This window comes from Sorex fumeus, unplaced genomic scaffold (genome assembly GCF_029834395.1).
Source record: "Sorex fumeus unplaced genomic scaffold, SorFum_2.1 ptg000097l, whole genome shotgun sequence".
NCBI classification, from domain to species: Eukaryota; Metazoa; Chordata; class Mammalia; order Eulipotyphla; family Soricidae; genus Sorex; species Sorex fumeus.
The window spans coordinates 1,611,114-1,628,703 of NW_026606154.1; the positions used below are offsets into that span (position 1 = coordinate 1,611,114).

At 49.9% G+C, this 17,590-nt stretch overlaps 1 protein-coding gene across 2 annotated transcripts in view; it reads right to left on the reverse strand.

The window, feature by feature from the left end:
• PWWP2A (PWWP domain containing 2A) overlaps window positions 1-17,145 on the reverse strand; it is a 40,021-nt gene extending 22,876 nt beyond the window's left edge. For both annotated transcript variants that reach the window (XM_056133090.1, XM_056133089.1), the window contains exon 1: window positions 16,534-17,145. In XM_056133090.1, the coding sequence (XP_055989065.1) occupies window positions 16,534-17,069 (536 nt within the window). In that variant the 5' untranslated portion in view covers window positions 17,070-17,145. The remainder of the gene's footprint in view (window positions 1-16,533) is intronic.
• Window positions 17,146-17,590: the final 445 nt, after the last annotated feature.

Sequence of the window (17,590 nt, forward strand, 5' to 3'; positions counted from 1 at the left end):
CATCCCCACCCCTCTCTCGGCCAGCAATTTCTAGTCACCTCACTCCCCAGTGAAAGTTAAATATCATCCTATCTCAGGGCTGGAGCGATAGCACAGCACAGCGGGTAGGGCGTTTGCCTTGCACGCGGCCGACCCGGGTTCGATTCCCAGCATCCCATATGGTCCCCTGAGCACCGCCAGGAGCGATTCCTGAGTGCAGAGCCAGGAGTAACCCCTGTGCAACGCCGCGTGTGACCCAAAAAAGCAAAAGAAAAAAGAAAAAAAAATCCTATCTTTTATTTTTTTTAATTACAGTTTTTATTCAGAGGTTCTGAAGGGAAGGAGCAAGAGAAAGTGGGAGAGTGGAGAGTAAGGTGCTCAAGAGAGAACCCGGGCTTCTCCAAGGATGGAGAGAGCCCTACACACACCACAGCATTAGACACAAAGGCATGAAAGTCCACATCTCAAGAGGGGAGATGCGGGCGACACATGTGCTCGGGCACCACATGTGCTCGGCCACGTGGATACAAGCAGCACATGGGCTCGAGGAAGCATGTGCGCCCATCCTACCTTATGAAAAAGGAAAACTTATACTTGACAGTGTTACCTGAAGCTTCGACAATCCTTTCAAGGTATTTAAAAGATGGAGATGATAAACAAAACTGCAGACCACCACAGGGTTCAGGCGGGGTGGCAGGCTATTCAAGCAGACCCATGTGAGGGGACCTTAATAGCTACTGTCACCACTAAGTCGCTTCGCTTCATTAAAGTAGTAACAGTCAACACCTGTACACACCACTTATGTGCCAGGCATTATTCTAAATATATAATCATTCATATCAATTGACCTAATCAGCAAAACTCTATTTAGTCTTTTTTTTTAATTTATTCTTTGCTTTTTGGGTCATACCCAGCGATGCTCAGGGGTTATTCCTGGCTCTGCACTCAGGAATTACCCCTCGTGGTGCTTGGGGGATCAGACGGGATGCCAAGGATTGAACCCAGGTTGGCCGCGTGCAAGGCAAACACCCTCTACCCTCTGTACTATCACTCCACCTAAGTATTCTTAACTCTCCCTCTTTTGTAGTTAAAATGACAGCAAAGAAGGAAGAGTTCTTTATGATGACCGCTCCTCCAGCCCAACACTGAAGGGAAGTGGTTTCGATGAGCTAACAGGCCCACAAAGCTCTTTCCTGAACCCCATGAGGTCGGGAGTTCAAAATTCTGGTTTTGGGTCAGATGAGACACTTGTCCTGTGTGCCACTGCCGTTGCAGTGACCCTGGTTCAAGTCCCCTGCCGCACCTATGAGTGACCTTGCAAGTACTTCCAGGTGTGGTTCTCCCAAATCAAGAACAAGACAGAATTCCGAATCTTCCCAGATTTTTTTTTTTTTAAAGATAAGGGTCAGGAGCAATAGCACAGCAGTAAGGCGTTTGCCTTGCGCGCAGCCAGCCCGGCCGAGCCGGGTTTGATTCCTCTACCCCTCTCGGAGAGCCCGGCAAGCTACCAAGAGTATCTCGCCTGCATGGCAGAGCCTGGCAAGCTACCCGTGACGTGTTCAATATGCCAAATACAGTAACAACAAGTCTCAAAAAAATGGAGACGTTACTGGGCCCGCTCGAGCAAATCGATGAACAACGGGAGGACAGTGTTTGTTTGGACAGTGTTTAAAGATAAACCCATCATCAGGCATGTTGATTCAGGTCAGGTTTAGGCTCCCAAAAAATTGGGGCTGGAGCAATAGTACAGTGGGTAGGGCATCTGCCTTGCAAACGGCTGACCCAGGTTCAATTCCCGGCATTCCGTATGATCGCCCAAGAACCGCCGGGAGTAATTTCTGAGTGCAGAGTCAGGAGTAAGCCCTGTGCATCGCTGGGTGTGACCCAAAAAGCAAAAAAAAAAAAAAAAATTAATAAAAATTAAGGAGCTGGAGAGATAGCACAGTGGGTAGGGCGTTTGCCTTGCATACAGCCGACCCAGGTTCGATTCCCAGCATCCCATATGGTCCCCTGAGCACCGCCAGGAGTGATTTCTGAGTGCAGAGCCAGGAGTAACCCCTGTGCATCGCCGGGTGTGACCCAAAAAGCAAAATAAATAAATAAATAAATAAAAATTAAGAGACTGAGATTCAACTCAGGGGGTTAGTGCCCAGGCTGGGCATGAGACACAGCTTTGATCCTGAGCTCTGCCGGGAGTAGCCGTGGATAGGGTCACAGGACAAAACAGAAAAACAGTCATTTTAAAGTGCAGTTTTGAGCAGAGGATGTAGCTTAGCTGCAGAACACTTCCCTTGCCAAAATAAAAGTGCAGTTTTACGATCCCTTTGGATTTTGGAATTTCAGCTAAGTACCTTGAGGATAGGACTATTATCAAGATTAAGAATATACAAAGTTGCCTGCCATAAAGTCTAGTCACTCTGCAGTTCCTAGCTACTTCATGTGCCAGCTGTATTAAAAGTAAAATGTGTCACTTGATTTCTTCTCCCGCAGTGCCAGGGATCAAGCCCAGGGCCTTGCACATGTGAGTTAGGAACTCTACACGGAGCCACACCCCCAGTCTGGATGGTTTTAAATTGAAAGCCTCAAGTATTCCAAGAGACATCTGCAGGAGCTAAGAGGACCCAAATGTGGGAGGAGGGTCGGTGAGTAGCAGCATCAGAACAGAACAAGCACTGGACCTGGCACCGAGTTCTGAATGAAAAAGGGGGCGGGGGTCCTTACAAGTGGGGCGTGTGAGCTGGCTGACCGGCTAAGCCCCTGCTCACCATGGAGGAAGCCGGTGCCCCCAACACCACTCAGTCCCGTCCAGCCTCCCGCCAACTGCCACTCTCCCCTGGGCAACCTCCAGAACCAAAAATAAAGGCAGAAGTCTTACAAGAACCTCTCTCTTAATCAGAGTGTGCCCTAAGGTTAAGTGTTTGCACGTTGTGCCTTGAGACTATTCTTAATAGCTTTTCGGATGCTGTTTCCAAATAAAGCCCACTTTGCTCCAGGAGAGGCTGCTTTTGTGAGGCTAACGACCCTTTTGTCTATTTTAAATAGGAAACGTGAATAGGAATGTGAATGGGAAATGTGAGCTCTGGAGAAGAGCCCAACAGGCCCGGGGAAGGTGCCCGGGCACTGCCAGGAACAACCCCCAGCAAAGCTGAGTGTGACAAAAAGTAAATAAAATAGAAAGAGCTCTTTGAAGACGCATCCAGAAGCCAGAGAGAGAGAGTGCGCAGGAGTTAAGCAACTTGCCTTACGGAAGGCGACCCTGGTTGGATCTCCAGTCCCCCACAAGGCCTCTGAGCACCGCCAGGAATGACCTCTGCATGGCCAAGTATGGAAGGAGTAGTCCACCTCTCAAAGACAGTTCACAGGGCTCAAGTGCAGTGGGCAAGGCACTTAGGTTCAATACCCGAGCACTGCCAGGAGTGATCCCCTTAGAACAAGCGAGGGATAAGCCCAGAGTACAGCCAAACGTGGCCCCCAAACTAAAGATAGTTAAAATGTTCCCTGCTCCAGTGTTGACTCAATCCTCTTGTTCTCTTACAAAATCACGCATGTCTTTTGGAGGGAGAGCAAAATGTAAAAACATTTTCTAATTTAGATGTTTAAATACTCAATTGCAAACAGATCTCTTTAAAAATTTATGGAAAGCTGGAGAGATAGTCCAGCAGTTAAGGACTTGCCTTGCACGTGGCTGACCAGGGTGTGGTCCCCAGGACTCCATAGGGGCCCCCAAACCTGCCTGGATTTTTTGAGCATAGAGCCGAGAAAACCCTGAGCACTGCCAGGTGTGACCCAAGGAACCAAGAAATAAATATTTATTTCAGGTAATTCTATCTATTCAGTGCTACTCTATTCCAGTAACACTGAATGCCTGAATCTCTTTTTAAAGCTTGGAGGCTAAAGGGCAGCTAGAGACACAGTACAGAGGGTAGGCCAACCTGGGTTCGATCCCCGGAGCCCACAGGTGTAATTCCTGCATGCAGAGCCAGGAGTAAGCCCTGAGCATCTCCAGGTGTGACCCAAATGCACCTACACACCCACACCAAAAGCTTCGCTAGTAGTAACCCCTGAGCATCACCATGTGTGACCCAAAAGTACGCACATACACACATACACCCCCCCCCCCAAAAATCTCTGTGGGTCAGAGATCTTACAGCAGGAAAAGCGCTGGCTTTGTTATGGGTAGAAGTTTCTAACTCTACAGAATCCTGAGACGAAGCCAGGAATAATAACTCCTGAGCACTTAAAGTTGTGGTTCCAGAAAATGAAACTTTCCAAGTCATGGTGCCTACGTAAAATAGCCACCCACTGAACAGGACGGTATGTAAGCTAAGGAAGTCAGAGGAAGGAGAATGAACGGATGATATCATTCATCTACGGCACGAGATGGGAACAACACCGCAGGATGACAAACACTTGCCTTAGATTATGGGAAGGGGTGGTGGTGAAGAGTGTTCAAAGAACTGGGGTGGGGGGGGCAGGGTACTGGGCACTTCTAGTTTAACTGTTCAGCCAACTGCAAACAGTAACACTAATGTAAACATATTACCTGAACTACAACAATAAAGCAGCCATGCGAGAAAGTAGCAGCCACAAAGTAGCAAAATAACAACAGAGGACAAAAGCTTAACTGGCTTTTGAACAACAGAGTTGAGCATATCTGACATTTTCTGCCCTCAGGACTCATTCCTCTTGGGCTATGGGGGGGCCAGGATCATATGGGGTGCCCGGGATCAAACCGGGTCGGCCCTGTGCAAGGCAAACGCCCAACCCGCTGTAGCATCACTATGGCCCAGCAATTCCAATTTTAAAAGCAAACAGTTGTTGCTTGGTCATGGGAGAAACAGAACGCTGCTATTTGTAATTCCCAGGGTTAACTCCCACTAAAATTCATGAGCTAGAGGGTAACGGTCAGGTCTGTAAGCGTTCCAAAAGGCATCCTCGGGGCTGCAGGGTTCCAAAGGCCCAGATTCCATCACCATACTACAGTCCCCAGAACACCGAAAGCAGTGACCCCCTCCCCGAGTGCAGAGCTGGGAGTAGCTCCCAACACCACCAGCTACGGGTTAAAAGGGGGGTTGGCAGAAGGCGCAGTCAGAGCCCAGGGCTGTGACTCAGTGAGATCTTTATATTCGGGAGGCAGAGACAGTGCTCAGCTTCCAGCGAGGCCCCACATGTGCAATCTGGTCATCTCTAAAGCCACAACGGCCAGACGCCACAACAGAAAGGAAAGGAAAAGGAAAAAGTCAAGCCGCCACCAAGTCCTTAAAAATAAAGTCTATATAGACCGAACATGATGGCCACTTAATAGCTCTATAGCAAACCACAACAGCCAAAAGGAGAGAGAGAGCAAAGGGGAATGCCCTGCCACAGAGGCGGGGTGGGGTGGTGGGAGGGATGCTGGGACCACTGGTGGGGGGAAATGGGCACTGGTGAAGGGATGGGTACTCGATCATTGTATGACTGAAAGTTTGCAAGCATGAAAGTTTGTAAGTCTGTAACTGTACCTCACGGGGATTCAGTAATTAAAAATTTAAAAAATAAAAAATAAATAATAAATAAAATTTTTAAATAAATAAATAATAAAGTCTAGGGAGCCAGAGCAATAGCACAGCTGGGCGCTTGCCCTGCATGCAGCCTACGGGTTTGATCCCCGGCCCCTCATATGGGTCCTGCAAGGCCACCCGGAGTGATCCTGAGCACAGAACCAGGAGTGAGCCCTGAGCACCGCCACGTGTGGCCCCAAAACAAACAAAAATAGTAACATAAAGTCCAGAAAGTTAAGCGTCAAGTGGGGTGAGGGGGCCTGTGTAGCATGCTAGGACCCATTCTATCCTTCGTACCACATACAATGCCCTGAGCACTGCCAGGGGTCACTTTTGAGCACAGAGTCAGAAAGAAGCCCCTGAGAACTGCTGGGAGTGGCCCCAAAACAATCAATTAAATATCTAAAAATCTAAAATCCTAAGTTCCGGGGGGCTCCACCTGGCTCTGTGCTCAGGGGACATCGGTGCCAGTGCCAGGATTCAAACCAGACACAGCAGCAGCTGCATTCAGGGCAACGCCTTAACCTCTGGACCTCTGGCCCGACTGTGGACGCCTCGAACAGATTAAACGCAAGCTTTACATGCAGAAGGCCTCAGTTTCATCCCAGTAAGCAACACCAGGTGGCCTGGTTTTGTGCTCAGGATCACTCTGGGTGTGTATGGCACCCAAACACACACACACACACACACACACACACACACACACATTTTTACAGGCATCTTCTATGGATGAGATAGTACAGGGGTTAAGACAGGGGTTAAGACACTTGCCTTGCATGCAGACAACCCAGTTCAATCTCAGACAGAGCCTACAGTTCCCCTGCCACCATGACCAGCCTTTTGGGACAAAGTCAAGAAAGTCAAGAATAACACTGATCACTGCCAGGCAGATCCAACCAACAATGAAAAAAAATAGATATATAGATAGATAGATAGATAGATATAGTGTTTAGTGTGTATCACTTAAAACTTTTAAGACAATTAACCCCCTCCTAGACTTTTGACTTTAATCAATGAAGATTAATAGAACTGGCATCAGTCGAGCTGCCAAGGAGTAAAACGAAACCAAGCACTCAAGACTAATTCCAGAGAGTAATTAATCGCGGCAACTTTCTTAGAAGACTGGAATACACAGACAAGTGCAATCAGGTATTGTAAACAAAGTTCTTCAATCCGTTAACCCCCGCGGACTGGGCCCTGGATGCATATGGGTCGCGACACACACAAGTCCACAGACAGGCAGTTAGAACCGAGGCGGGAACCAGAGCTGCCAGTCATAACCGAGTGGCTTTCAACTTTTGTACACCTGTGGGAGAGCACCAGCGCATGGACTGATGGTTGCAAAGAACCGTGAGAGAGGACGTGCTTTAGGAGGGGCTTAAAGATCAGGCAGAGAGCCCAAAGAGACGGAGCGCGTGCTCTGTCTGCAGAGGCCCAGGATTAATTTTCAGGGCTGCATGATCCCCTGAACAAAAACTGGAACCTCCGAGCAATGAATCAGGAGTACCCCTGAGCACCACCTGGTATGATCCAAAAGCAAATACAACGAAAGGTTATTTAAAAAAAAAAAAAACACTCATCTTACTATAAATAACCACTTCCAATCTAACAATCTAAAGACCAGTTTCCAATCAAGGTGTGAAATCTGCCAGCCCACACAGCTTACCCCAGGAATTCCTTATTTTGGAATTGCGGTTCCTGGGAAATTCAGCAATAATTTTCGTGAAAGGTTTGAACAAAGGTATGTCATTCTACTTTGTCATTTCTACTACCCCCTAAACATCAGCTTTGCCAAATAGGATCCCAGACTCATCTGCATCAAATTCATTGTTAAAATGCAGCTGCGGGGGGCTGGAGCCATAGCACAGCGGGGAGGGCATTTGCCTTGCACGCAGCCAACCCGGGTTCAAGTCCCCCAGCATCTCATATGGCCCCCCGAGCACTGCCAGGGGTAATTTCTGAGCGCAGCACCAAGAGTAACCCCTCAGCATCGCTGGGTGTGACCCAAAAAGCAAAAAAATAAATAAAATAAAATGTAGCTGGGAGGTTGGGGGGGGGGGGGTTCCAGAGCACATGCTTTACGTATGGGGGGCAGTCAGAAGTTTGATCCCTAACACAGCATGGCCCCCCAAGAATGAAGCCAAGAGTAGCCCCTGAGCACTGCCAGATATGACGTGAAAAAATTAAAATCACAAATGGGAGGCGGAGTGGAGATGAGGGGTCCTGCACGGCGGTCAGGATCGCTCCCCCAAGTGTGGAGGAGAGGCAGCAGCCACCGGTATGGCGGGGAGGTTGTTTGCCAGGCACGAGGGCGACCTGGGTTTGATTTTCAGCTCCCCACATGGTCTCCCAAGACCACCAGGGGTGATCCCCGAGTGCAGAGCCGGGAGTAATCCCCGAGGACCACCATGTATGGCCCAAAACCCAAAACACAGAGGCATATTAAACCCACCCAGAATCTAACTTAACCATCACTAAGGTCTGTCACTGGAGCACACTGTGTTCTGGGAACACGGGTCTGAGTTCCCTCAGGATTCAGGCAGAAGAGGGACAATAAACATCCCTCATTAAAGGTCCGCGCTGCACTCCAGACACTAAGAACTCCTCAGGACTGTTTCCATTAAACCCGCTTGAGAGAAGAGCTCATACTCCACAAACTTCAGTTTCCAAAAGACTTACTTAGGAAGATTAAAATTGGGGCTGGAGGGATAGCACAGCAGGTAGGGCATTTGCCTTGCACGCGGCTGACCCGGGTTTGATTCCCAGCATCCCATAGGGTCTCCCTGAGCACAGGAGTAATTCGAGTGCAGAACCAAGAGTAACCCTTAAGCACTGCTAGGTGTGACTCAAAAAAAAAAATCAAAAAAAATAAATAAAAGATTAAAATTTAATCTGTAAAGTTTCGCTTTACAGAGTGGGAGCATATGCATTTCATATGGGGAGCCCTGGATTTGATCCCCAGCATCTCACAGCACCCCAGCGTTGCGAAGAGCAGCTCTAGAAGCACTACCCAGGGGGTCCAAACACAAACACCAAAACGATACGCAGTGAAGTATGGTCTCATTTAACACAAGAGGATAAAGACATTTCTCATCAGGAACCCCCCAGACCAATAAAAACCCAGGGATCATGTAAGTCATGAAGCCTAGATTTTGAAATTCAGTTTAAAAATCTACCCTTCACGTGTTGCGGATTACTTTATGTCCAGATTCAAGTGAGATTTATAATGGCCAACTAATGACTTATTAAAAAAAAGCCCCCCAATTGCTGTAATCCAGTTTGCAATGAAAGACTCCCCTCAGCCCAGCGAGTGTTAGGATAGTACCAGGGATCCCAAAGCTGACGGGGACATTGAGGTCACTGGCAAGTGTCTCTGTGTCATTTTCCTGGTAGGGAAGCTATTTTCACACCTTTGGATTTAAGCAGAATGACCACCCAAACCCAAGAATATACAACTTGACAGGGACTAAGTGTACGCGACTCAACCTCTCTCCTCAGCCTGGATGCTCAGCCTACGCTACTGAGGCCGCTACTCACTGCTCCACAGAATGGCTGTATATTTTTCCCACCAAAAGCAGAGCTACTGCACCATATGTACGTTTCATGGTCTCTGTAAAGGAAAAAAAAATGTCTTGGTTTGTATTTCCTTTGAAAAGACAAGCAAATTTTCTACAAATTATTGTAAGAACATAGAGATAATCACTACCTTTGTGTTACTGCAAGTCTGTGTTAATCTATTCTGTAACTAGCCACAACCTTTAATAAGCTAAACTAAATAACCATAAACTAAAACGCACAAATGTTTTTCAAGCGTCAGCATTTACTTCAGGATTCCTTCACACTTATCAGGTCCCACAAAACTTTCAGAAGGTCTCAGAAAGCTTCTTTGACATTTCTCAAGCAAGATTCTCTGGCCAGCTTAGGGACTATCACGCCAACTCGCTGTCCTATTGCTCAGGCCCCAGTAATTGAGATGTTAATTTTGAGATAATCTGTGACACCTGACTGACGATAAGTATTTAAGATATACAGTAATCAACCGCTTATATAATTCATCAGTGCCGGAAGAAACCGCTGGTCCCAGCAAACACAGCCCTTTCCGAAACGAATTAAAGACTCAAACTGCCTCTTCAGAAATCTGGGCTACAAGGCTGTTCCCCGCAGGCCACTGGGACTGGTTACAATAGCTTGCGATACCCAAGCTGTAGGTGTGCTGGCGGGATATAGGCCTAAGAGTCGCAGTCAAGTAAGAGACATCCACGCCGTCTCTACAGACCCCAAATCAGAGACGTGGCTTTGAGGGAGAGAGGCCCGGGGACACTTCACCCGCTATCCTTTCCGTTTGCTCCTGAGGGAATTTAAAGCTCAATGGAAATGCATCCAAGGGGATGCAACCAGGGGAAAAATCCAGAACGTGGAAAGTTCTTCTAAAGTCTGGCTTAAGGAGCTGCATGGGACTCGAAGAGCCGGCAGACAAGAAAACCAGCTAACTGCTATGAAAAACTTCACTTGGATGTTAATTTCAACAAAATTTAGCAACTGAGATGTTTTGTATTTTGGGGCCACACCCAGCAGTGTTCAGGGACTTAGTCCTGCTCAGGAATCATGCCTGGCAGGGCTCAGGGGACCATCTGGGGTGCCAGGGATGGTACCCATGTTGGCCACATGGAGGGCAAGTGCCAACACACTGTACTAATTTTAATGTTAATTTTGAGATGTTGATTTTGAGACAATCTGTGACACTGACTGAATATAAGTATTTATTATAATTATTACAACATAATAAATACCTTATTGCTATAATCTGAGGCAACGACTTTTTTAAGATAATCTCTTCCTATTCCTTATATTTTTAGGTTTAAAACAAAATATATGTATGGTAAAGGGGCATTTTTGTAATTCCTTGGAATTTCCTTCAAAATAATTCAATGCTAGGATTGGGGATATAACTCAGGAGAATACTTGGCTAGTACAGGAGGAAAAAAAATAATAAAAAGAGGCTGGGGGAGCCAGAGTATAGCGGGGAGGGCGTTTGCCTTGCACGTGGCCGACCCGAGTTCGATCCCCGACATCCCATATGGTCCCCCAAGCACCACCAGGAATAATTCCTGAGTGCAGAGCCAGGAGTAACCCCTGAGCATTGTTGAGTGTGAACCAAAAAAAGGGCAAAAATAAATTAATTAATAATAAGGGGCTGAACCAACAGTACAGCGAGTAAGGCACACTTGACTTGCACCAGCCAACCAGGGTTCAATCTCCAACATCGCATATGGTCCTCTGAGCACCACTAGGAGTAATTCCTGAGTGCAGAAACAGGAGCAACCTCTGAGCATCATCAGGTATACCTCCCCCCCCCCCCCAAAAAAAAAAAAACACAATTAAGACAGGGCAGAAGGCCGGAGAGAGAACACATGCCTTGCATGCAATGACCCTAGTTTGACTCTGTTACAGCTCTGATCCCCTGAGCACGGCCAAGAGTGATTCCTGATGGGCAAGAGAAATGGTAGAGTGGGTAGGGTGCTTGCTTTGCATACAGCTAACCCGGAACCCCACAGGGTCCCCTAAGCTCCACCAGAAGTAAGCCCTGAGCACTGCTGGGTGTGGTCCCAAAACAAAGTGATCCCAGAGCACAGTCTGGAGTGGGGGAGGCAGGGGTTAAGGGTCAGAGGCTGTAGCTCACGGACAGAACGCAGGAATTGCTTACATGAGGCATACGGTTTAAGACTTGCCACCATTAAAAAAAAAAAAAAGGCAGAGGTTAAAGCCATGGTAGGTAGGCCATTTGCTGTGCATGGGTCCAACCTGAATTCAATCCCCAGCACCCCACATAGTCCCGAACAATGCACTCAGGAATCACTCCAGACACCGCAAAGCCAGGTATAAGCCCCAGCATAGCTGGGTATGGCCCAAAAAGGGGGGGAAAAATGTTTGGTTGGTGGAGGGAAGTGGACACTGGCATAGGGATGGGTTCTCAAAACACACCACGACTGTAACTATCACAAACAACTTTGTGTAACTCTATTTCACAGTGATTCAATAAATGTTTTAAAGCGATGTTTTAGTCCAGGTGCAAGAAAGATCGTACAGTGGCACGGAGTTTGCCTTGTACTTGGCTAACCCAGGTTCTACCCCTGGTGTCCCATATGATCCACTAAGCAGAGCCAGGAGTAATTTCTGAGCACAGAGCTCAGGAGAACCCCTGAGCATCACTGGTATGGTCTTAACACACACAAAAAAAAAACAAAACAAGAAACTTACAGTACAACTGTCAATTCTCCCTAAAATAAATATTTTGAGTTGTAGCAACTGGACAAAATGCTTATGTTAAATCATCCAACAGTGGGAACGGCAAGCTCATTGGGCTGAGCACATGCTATGAAGGTCCAGGGGTCATCCCTGGAACAAGCACAGACAAGAGCTATCCCCAGGCACTGAGCCAGGCGTAGACCCTGAGCACAGCCGGGTGACATACCTATGTTGAAATCTCTAAAGCACAACGCTAAAAAGGGGGGGGACAGAAATACTGATTTTAATTTGTGAGTTATCTATTCATATCAGACTACAATGCAAGTAGTAGAACTCAAACTAGCTAAAATGGGCTGGGTATAAGACAACAGTGCAGGAGTCTGAGATAAACTAGAGAAGACATCTCTCACCTTGGAGACAGTTTTAGCCAAAAGGCGTATGAAAAAGCGTTCTTCATCACTAATCATCAGGGAACTGCAAATCAAAACAACAATATCACCTCACACCAGAGACACATGAAAAAGAACAAAAACAACCAGTGTTGGTGTGAATGAAGGTTAAAAGGGACCCTCATTCACTGCTGGTGGAAATGTCGACTGGTTCGGGCTTTTTGGCAAATATGGACATTCCTCAACAAGACTCGAATCTGGGGCTGGAGGGATGGGCTACTGTGGGTAGAGCCTTGCCCCGCACCAGGGGGGCCCAGCTTTGATCCCCGGCACCCCATATGGTCCTCTGAGCACCGCCAGGAGTCAACCCAGAGTGTGGCCCAAAAATAAAAACCAAGAAGACTGGGAACTGAGCTCCCACGTGACCCTGCAAGTCCACTCCTTATACCCCAAAGGTCCAAAAACACAATCCAGAAAAGACATCTGCACCACTATGTGCACTGAAGCACTAATCACAATAGCCAAACTCTGGAGAAAACCGAAGCATCCAATAACAGGCATGTTATCAGTCTGGCACACGTTCATGATGGAATCCTGCTGCACAGTTAGAAAAGGAGGTCACGAAGTCTGCTGCTCTGTGGATGGAATTAGAGAGCATCACACTGAGTCAAGTTAGACAGAGGGAGACAGACACAGAATGATCTCTCTTGTATGTGAGATCTAAAGAAACACAGTAGGTTGAGCAGGAGTGAGAGAACAGCAGGAAGGCCATTTTCCCTACACCCAGCCGACCCGATTTGTTCCCAACATCCCAAGGGGTCCCTTTTGAGTGCAGAGCCAGGAGTAACCCCTGAGCATGCCAAGTGTGGCTCAAAAAAGCTCCCCCCCCAAAAAAAAATAATAATAAACATAGTAGGGAAATAACCAATGCCCAGAGGTAACCGAAACGAAGGAATATGAGAGCTGTGTTCATCAGGAAGCTTGTCATGGCAGGGGAGGGGTAGGAGAAGGTGCTGACCGCTAAGGTAATGGTGGAGGGAAGGGGTCACTCTGGAGGAAAGGGGTGCTGACAGGTGGTAAAGTGAGATGCATGATACCTTACCAGAAACAATACTGAAAACCCCAGTGCCGTAAAGGGGAAAATAAAAGTGCCTGCCAAGAAAGCAGGGAAGCAGGGTTGAGGGAAACTGGGTAGATGGGTGGAGGGAAGGGGACAGTGGTGACAGGATGGACAGGTATGGGGATACTGGAAGCCTGAACACAATCGTGAATAACTTTGTAACTCATGGTGATGCAACTGAGAAGAGAGGGACTCGGTTTTAAGTACTATTAGAGACCAGAGACAGTCCAGTTGCTAAGTCACTTGGCTTGGAGGCAGCTGACCCGGGTTCTACCCTTGGCCCCCTCTATGGTCCCCTGAGCCTAACAGGAGCGATCCCTGAGCCCAGAGCCAGGAGTTAAGTGCTGAGCACAGCCAGGTGTGGCCCAAAATATGAAATTAATCTTACAGCATACGGAATGTACCTGTACGGGGTACCACAGGCTCACCCCCTGAGGTTGGAGGCCGGGCAGCCCCAGGCAGCAAACTCAGGGCACTGCACTGGAAGAGTCACGTGCGACCGCCTGGGCTACCTCCCCTTCCCCGCAAGATGCCTCAGGATTGGGGGCACTGGAGGAGGGAGAGGGCCGTACCTGCCTTTATGCTTGGGGGTCACTGCCAGCAGACACAGGAACTGAACCCTGGACTTCGCATGCAAAGCACACATTCCAGCCTCTAACTAGATAATCTAATATCCTCATTTTTCAGTGTGTCGTGTAACTTCTCAGCCAAAGCAAGCTACTTTGAAAAAGACCAAAAAAAAAAAAACCCATAATCAAATCAAAATGTAACTAAAACCTAGCCTTCCTACTAGCTGCAAATATACATGAAATTAAGAACTTTAAGTGAACATCAGTTGACTCAAATCAAAATTAGTGGACCCCGTAAAGCAGATCCTGGAGCCCAGAGAGCCAGCCACTGAAGTTTGCCCGAAGTCGCGGTCTTAACATCAAGAGACCACATTCTGTCCTTACCAGCTTCAACACGGCCCGTTCTTTTCTGTGCCTCTGAGTTATCTGCGTGGGCCCTGCCCCTTCCCCACCAAAAACAAATCTCAAAAATGCGTTCTTCGATCAAATGACTCTAAAAATGAGGCAAAACACAATTATAAAAAAAAGTGAACAGACTCCAAATGCTGATAAAATAAGCAGGCTTGACTAACCCACATAATGTATGAAATTCTGTATCTGGGATCAAACACTTTGCACACAATGAACATAGCTTACAATTTCAAAAACTTTTTTGCCACAGGCTGGAGAGATGACTCAGAGGACCGGGTGCAAATGGCAGCTGGGCACACAGGGGGTCCAGACTCCAGCCCCTGCACCTCACTGCTGAATCCTCTGTCCTGCCCCTCTCTGGCAGTGCCGGGTGCAGTCCCCAAGCATCCTACTGGGAGTAGCGGTCCCCTTCCTATCCCACCAGCAGCACTGCTAGGTGTAACCCCAAAAAACACTCTTCTAAAGCCATGATGCTGTCCAAATAAAAGTGATAACTGTTCCTCTCTGAGAAAAGCCTGGATATACTGATGTACTTAGCTGTCTCCCAATTTAGATGTTCATTCTTTCCGGTCACTTAGAAACTAAGTTGCAAAGGAAAAGGAAAAAGGAACAGTTGCGGTTCTCTACTCAGAGGGGTTTTTAACTATCAAAGGACACAAAGTTAGCACCTCAAGACAGGAAAAGTACTCTTCCATTTCCAGAAGCAACTTACCTTTCTGGACCTTCCTTTTGCAGATTTGAAATCCAGATTCTCACACAATCACTGGCATTCACTTCTGTTTAATTCAATAGCAAACACACAACCGAGTCTCTCTTTCTAATAAAAACATAGAATATAAAGGAATACATAGTAGAAAGCATACTGGTCTTATGGTGCTTTCTATCAAAACAACAACAAAAAAGAAAAAAAAAAATTTCTCTGCTGATTAAACAAAATTTTAGAACTGTAAAAGTTCCCATGTCCCTCACTTTCCCGGCAGCAGACTTCCACATGAAATTTTTAAGTGACTTTCTTCCCCAAGTGGGAAAGGATTCTTTCTTATGATGACGGAAGGGCAACTAAGGGTAAAGCATACCGGGGGTCCGGGATGTGGCTCAAAAGATACGAGCCCAGGCCTGACATCTGTGAGGCCCTAGTTCCATCCCTAGCACCAAGCGGACTCCAAGCGGCCCACCCCCCGACCCCAGCTCAACAACGACGACAACCACCTCCCCTCAAAAAAAAAAAAAAATGAAGTAAAGCGTACTAAAATCAGCCCTTTCCCAAGAGGTGAGACACCGTCAGAGAGTGTGTGCTGTTGCAGCAAACAGAATGAAGAGCCGTGAATGGGAGTCTCTGCACTTCATATCTGCAAAAGAAGAGAATGAAAAGATTAACTCTATATTACGCTTGGAACAGGCGCTCTTCTTCACCTGTTGAAAGCAACGCGCACGAGCATTTTCCACCCAAAAAAAAAAAAAAAAGAGATGAAACCGTGCCGGCTGAGAAGGTTGGCGGGTGCCAGGCCAACCCTCTCATCCTCTTAAGTTCGAACCTCCACCTAGAGCCCTGAAGAGTCGGGACTGAGACATTTTTTTTATGCCGTTGCATCTTTTGGTTCAGAGTCCCAGAGCAATCCGAGGCTACCTTTAGAACTTTTCTATAAAAAAATGTATATAGTACTACCATTGGCGAGAGAGGAGAAGTGAGAGAGAAAAAGAGAAAGGAGAGGGAGAAAGAGAGAGAAAGAGAAAGGAGAGGGAGAAAGAGAGAGAAAGAGAAAAGAGAGGGAGAGAGAAAGGAGAGAGAGAGAGAGAGAGAGAGAGAGAGAGAGAGAGAGAGAGAGAGAGAGAGAGCGCTTTCCCGGCTGAAAGTTATCTAGGGGGTCTCCATTCTCCCAGAGTTAACAGCAAAAGAAGCCTTGGTTTCTGATGGAAGCTCTTGAGTGACAGGGAGAGCCTTTGGGGCGCCCGGCGCGCACACCCCCTTTTCCTCCAACCCCGCTCGAGCTAACGGGCTCCTGGGAGCCCAGGTGCGCACCCGCCGCCACCTCCCGCGCCGGGCGCCCCGCGCTCTTGCCCTTCGTGGTCCCCCACGGCCCGACGGGGGATGTGGGGGGGGGGGGGGATGCCGGGGGGACCCCCCGGGGCGCGCAGGTCGGCGGGGAGGGTCGAGCGCCGCGCGCCCCGCGCCCACCTGCGCCAGGGTCGGGCCCGCCCTCGGCCGGGGGCGCGCGGGGGGCGCCCCGGGGGTGAGCGCGCGGGAGTGGGGGGCGACGGGGGGCGCGGGGCCGCGGTACCTTTTGGACAGATCCATGAGGACCCCGGAGAAGAGCTTGTCCCCGAGGCGCAGCGACACCACGAGCGCGTCCTCGATGATGTGGTCCAGCGTGACCCGCACCTCGGAGCCGGGGATGAGTCGCGACACGGCCGCGTCCCCGGGCGGCGCGAGCGCGGGCGCGGGCGCGGGCGGGGGCGGGGGCGGGGGCTCGGCGGCGGCGGCGGCGGCGGCGGCCGGGGCGGGCGCGGGCGGCCCGGGCGGCTCCCCGGCCCCGGCGGGCGGCGGCTCGGCCGCGTCCCCGCAGCGGCCCGGCTCCCCGGGCGGCGGCGGCGGCGGCAGCGGCGGCGTCGGCGGCGGCGGCTCGTCGGCCCGCGGGGAAGGCGGCTGCCCGTCGGCCTCGCCGTCCGGCACCGACGCTTCCGTGGCCGTGCCCGGGAGCGGGTCCGCGCCCGCCTCGCTGCCGGGGATGGGCTCCATCTCGGGCTCGGCCTCGCCGGCGCCCCCCTCCCCGGGGGACGCCGCGGTCGCCGCCGCCTCAGCAGCCACGGCCGCCATTTTCTCCCTGGCTTCTCCCTCCTCCGCTCCCGCGGCTCCCGCGGCTCCCGCGGCTCCCGCGGCGGCGGCGGCGACGGCGGCGGCGGCGGCGGCGGCGGCGCTGCTGGCTTCCCCGGGCCTTTCCCCTCCCGCCGGCGCACACTTTGGTCCCGCCCCTTTTCCCTGATGCTCGCTCTTGGCACCGCGCCATTGGCGGCGTCCCGCACCCCTCCCGCGATCCTGCGAGGCCGTTGGCCGCCGGCGGCCGTCCATCACCCGCCCGGCCCCGCCCCCCCGGCGGAGGAGGAACTTCTCATTGGCCGGAGGCGTTGTCAAACGCCGACTCTTCGGAGGCGGAGTGGGGAGGGCGGGCTCAAAGGGGGCGGGGAGCGCGGCGGCGGGGGGCGGGGCAAGCCACAAAAGCGGAGCGCCCCGGCTTGCCGCCGCTTCCGATTGGCTGGGAGAGGAAAGCGCGCCTCCAGGTTGGCTCCTGCACCTGCCCGTTATCGGCGGGGCTCGCCGAGGTGAGAGAAAGGAGGGAA